General features: G+C 37.1%; 1 protein-coding gene across 1 annotated transcript in view; it reads left to right on the top strand.

Moving 5' to 3' along the window:
* The first annotated feature begins 3,819 nt into the window (after positions 1-3,819).
* LOC106767069 (caffeoyl-CoA O-methyltransferase 5) overlaps positions 3,820-4,849 on the top strand; it is a 6,788-nt gene continuing 5,758 nt past the window's right edge. The window contains exons 1-4 of the mRNA XM_014651889.2: positions 3,820-3,973; positions 4,054-4,133; positions 4,248-4,392; positions 4,493-4,624. Coding sequence (XP_014507375.1) covers positions 3,884-3,973; positions 4,054-4,133; positions 4,248-4,392; positions 4,493-4,624 — 447 coding nt within the window. The 5' untranslated portion in view covers positions 3,820-3,883. The remainder of the gene's footprint in view (positions 3,974-4,053; positions 4,134-4,247; positions 4,393-4,492; positions 4,625-4,849) is intronic.

Genomic DNA, 4,849 nt, shown 5'->3' on the forward strand with positions numbered 1-4,849 from the left:
AAGCACTATGTTGATGGCACTTTCCTGGGTTCTTGTAAGGCTACTGTAGACGTCACCTACTCCTCTCTCCGTCTGAGGCCGAATTGTTTCACCTCTCCTAAGGGCTCCATCCGATCTTCGATATTAGTGTAGGGATCTAGGTCAGTCATGGCAACCTCCGAGCATCCAACCCTACGCTTGGGGACGAATGGTTCCACCTTTCATAATGCCACATAACATTCTAGGACAATCTTTTGATCAACCCAAATGGTACGTACAATGGTCCCCTTGTCGGAGGTAAATTTCGTACTTAAATGAGGTGTCAAAATGATCACCCCAAATGCATTCAAACATGGTTTGCCCATCAGAATATCGTACGAGGTGTTCACTTCTACCAAAAGGTATCTCACTCTCAGCTCCTTAACATCCCGATCAGTATCCAGGCGCATCCTCAGGTCTACATACCCCCTTATATCTACATGTTCCCTTGCCAATCCGACAATCTACTATCTTTTGAAAGGTTTTCTAATATGGGATGTTAATGGAGCTTCCCTGGTCAATCAACACCTTACTTATATTGTAACGAGCTATCTCTGTGGTGATGACCATTAGGTCGTCCTGATCGGAATCTGGAGCATGGAAATCTTCATTCAAGAAGGTGATTGTCAGCATTGATCTTTGCCTTCTATCCACGTGATGAATGGTCTTCAAAGCCCTAAGATACCTTTTGTGCACAAATGCAGACAATACGCCCTGTGAAACCTCTAAAAATTTTATTTATATGACTGCATAGCGGACGATCTATGCTTCGGCTTCTACTTCGACTTCATCGTCGATTCTCTTGTCGACGCATGTTTCGTTGAGGGGGTCGACTGGAGTTACCTCTCCTAGGAGAAATCCTCTCTATCCTCTCATCTTTCACGTACCTTCGAAGATGACCTGTCCATATCAACTCCTCTATCTTGTCCCAAAACGCGACATACTTTTCGATAGTGTGCCCACAATTTTAGTGGTACCAATAGTGTTTTTTCCGTCGACATTCCTTGATGTTGGATTCCTTCTCAGTGGAGGGAGGAGGTCAACATTCAACGCTTATTCTAAAATGTTGGTCCTTTGAGTGTTTAGAGGTGTATAATGATTAAATTTGCCCCCTGGGAAGGTCCTTCGGCTTTGGGCCACCTCCTTTGTCTCCATGGCTGAACGACTTCTTGCCATCTCTTCACTCCTTTTTAACTGATGAGGTTGTTGTTTCGTCCTGCTGCCCCTTGTGAGAAGAGCGCATTTCTTCTAGCGCATAAACTCAACTACTCTTTCTTGCAATTCGCCCATGGTCTTTAGCGGCCTAGCACACAGGCTATAAGCGAACTAGCCAAATTTTAGTGTTATCAACAGATTATTATGTATAAACTTCTTACTTATATCATTCACTTGTCAAGCAGTTTTGTTATAATGGTCCATCAAGTTTTTTAACGATTCATCCTTACCTTGCATGATGCTTATTAACGCAAGGTAAGTAAGGTTTTGGGCTATTGTTTGTCGAACAAGGTACGTATGGTGTGAAGCAGTCCACCGTGTTTGGTGGTAGAGTTTTAAACAAAGGATCAAAGGTGCTCGCCCAGATTAGTTGATCCATCATATTTATCAAACACATGGGGCATCTTTTTCTAGGGCATCGGTGCCTCCATCACTGCAACCGTGAATGGGTGCAAACCCTCTGTCTGAATGATTTGAACACAACGAGTTGTCCTGGCCATGGCGCTATTTGCCTCATGCCCTGTTCTGCCCAGATCTTTTACCTGACTGTTCTCCCTCACAGAGGGACATGAGCAGGCGATACCGATTGCTGGGATGATTGTTCCCTCTGTCCGGGCGAACGTTTGACTCTTAAAGTCGTTATCTACACATTGTGTCTCCTCTGCATCTTCTGCATTTGTCGTTGCATTTCTCGAATAAACTCTATGAGATCTGGTTTTTCTCCCATGTTCCTTGTGATTTCCATCGAGTTTCTTCTCTCATCCTCAGACCCATGGTGAGTGCGAAAATGTTTCTGTCAATGGGGTCAAGGATCTAACTCCTTACTTGATTGCCCTATCCTCCTGAGTCTTAATCTCTAAATTATGTGTTGGGACCTTGAATGTTCGGGTCTGCTAAGGGGTATCTACAGAAAGTACTTTGACGCTCAAGTCAGGAATGTACTTAATGATTTAGTAACAAAACTAGGTTTTGCAAAAATATCCTTTACCTCTATGTCAACCTATATTTATAAACTTCGCAATGAACTTCTAATTAAATCAAACCCATTGATTGTCCATTAGTTACCTATTAACTGTCCATTAATGATTTATTATTTTTCTTAACCATCAATCAATAGCTTTCATTGCTCTGTTAATTACCCATTAATGATCTTAATTATTGTATTTACCGATTGGTTACCAAGTTGTTAGCTAACTGACTGCCCGGTCCACTAACCAATCGGCCAGTGTATCAACTCCATCATATCTGATTGTTCTCCCATGTTCTTTGTGATTATAATCAAGTTTCTTCTCTCGTCCTCGAGTCTCACAGTGGGCACCAAAATGTTTTTGTCAATAGGGTCGAGGATCTAACTTCTTACTTGATTGTCCTATCCTCCCGAGTCTTGATTTCCAAATTATGTGTTGGGACCTTGAGTCATTCGGTTTGTTGAGGGGTACCTGTAGAAAGTACTTTGACGCTCAAGTCAACGAACATACTCAATGATTTAGTAATAAAACTGGGTTTTGCAAAAGTATCATTTATTTCAATATCAACCTATATTTATAAACTTTGTAATGGACTTCTAATTAAATTTGACTCATTAACTGCCCATTAATACCCATTAATAGTATTTATTATTTTTCTTAACCATCAATAGCTTTGGTTGTTCTGAAAATTATTCATTAGTTATATTAATTATTGTCTTTATCTGTTACCAAGTTGTTGGTTAATTGAGTGTCTGGTCCATAGTCTAGCGAAACAATCGTATAATACATCATTGGTGAAACAAACTATGTATTATTAATTAAATAATTATTTAGAGTTTAATGTATAAATTTATGTTTTTTTTTATTTAAAGGTAGAAAAATAATTTTATTTTTAAGGAATTTAATTTTATTTAAACTTATATTTTGTACTACAACTATTTAAATTTATTTCTTTGAAAGACTTATATAATATTTTATTAGGCATTTTATTACAATATATTTTATTTGTTCGATTTTATATTTTTAATAATCTTATTTTTCAATAAGTAAATTATAAATATCCATATATTCCGTAAATATAAAAACTGTTCAAGATATTTTTGTATTCAAATATTACTGAGTAATGCATGGGTGGGTAACACAAGGGACCTTTTACTTTGTGGTCCCCATCCTAGGCAGAGACGGAGAGTGATATAAATGACAAAATTAATGAATTATAGGAAAACAGATGTGAAATATAAGAAAACATGAAAATAACGGTCACTGTCAAATACATTTCTCCATGGGAGACATTAATTATGGTCCGAACAAAAAAATATAAATAACAATAATTAATAAAAACAAAGATAAAAAAGAAATTTTAGAAATGAATGGTGTCTGGAACAACCATGTTTTCTATATGATATGTTAACAACTAAAAAATTACTTTATTAATTTACTTCAATTTATTTTTAAAATAATATATAAAACGTATCAATCACACGTATGTGTTATTCAAAAATTATTAAAAAAAAATTGTTAAATTTTTTTTTCTTGATTTGCTAAAGTCTGCAGAAGATGGGTAGGTATAGTATACTACCACCTGTCCAAAGGGAAGATACCTTTTCCTGCTATAAAAGGAAAAGCAGAACAATAATTTCAAGGCTGGAGGAAGCTTGAGCTAGTAAGAGATTCAGCAGATCATGGCTAATGAAGATGAACCCAAAAACCACCTCTTGGGCATAAGAAATCTCTCTCATAAGACTCTCCTTCAGAGCGATGCACTCTATCAGGTCAACTCAGCAACTCTTTTATTCTCTCTTTCAAATTGTAACCATATTTGCGCTTGAAACCAACATATGTACTATTGCAGTACATACTTGAAACCAGTGTTTATCCAAGAGAGCACGAATGCTTGAAGGAGCTCCGCGAGATGACAGAAAAACACCCTTGGTAAAATCATGGTCATTTTGCACTTCCTAATAAAAAAAAAATATGCAGTCTCAACTTGTTCGAAATTCTTGGGAAATACTTGTTGAATAGTTTGGTAATGATATTTAAAACCAGGAACTTAATGGCTACACCACCAGACGAAGGACAATTTCTGAGCATGCTTATTAAGCTCATTAATGCCAAGAACACCTTGGAAATTGGTGTGTACACCGGTTACTCTCTTCTTTCCACTGCCCTAGCTCTTCCCCAAGATGGAAAGGTTCTCTCTTTCTGCATAATTCAACTTTAAATTATACCATCACTGAATTTTATTTCACATAATATATAGTTTACAGCTTTTGTAATTTTATTTTTGTTAGATCTTGGCTTTGGACTTGAACCGCGAATTCTATGAATTGGGTTTGCCCATCATTGAAAGAGCTGGTGTGGCTCACAAGATCGACTTCAGAGAAGGACCTGCTCTTCCTTTTCTTGACGAGCTGCTTAAAGATGTACGTGCACGTTTCCTTATTTTAGATGACGGATGAAAGCTAAAGTGAGTGACAGAAAAAGAAGGATAGCAGAATATCAGAAACAGAGAATGAATGCAGAGGGAAGAAATTCTTATATTTTCCTCATTGCCCTTTTCCCTACAAAACAGTGCTTTATATGCACTTGATAACAAACCTGCACTAACGTATTATTTGCAAATAAAAGGAATATTTGCTATATATTCT

Source organism: Vigna radiata, chromosome 7 (genome assembly GCF_000741045.1).
Source record: "Vigna radiata var. radiata cultivar VC1973A chromosome 7, Vradiata_ver6, whole genome shotgun sequence".
In the NCBI taxonomy this organism is placed as follows: domain Eukaryota; kingdom Viridiplantae; phylum Streptophyta; class Magnoliopsida; order Fabales; family Fabaceae; genus Vigna; species Vigna radiata.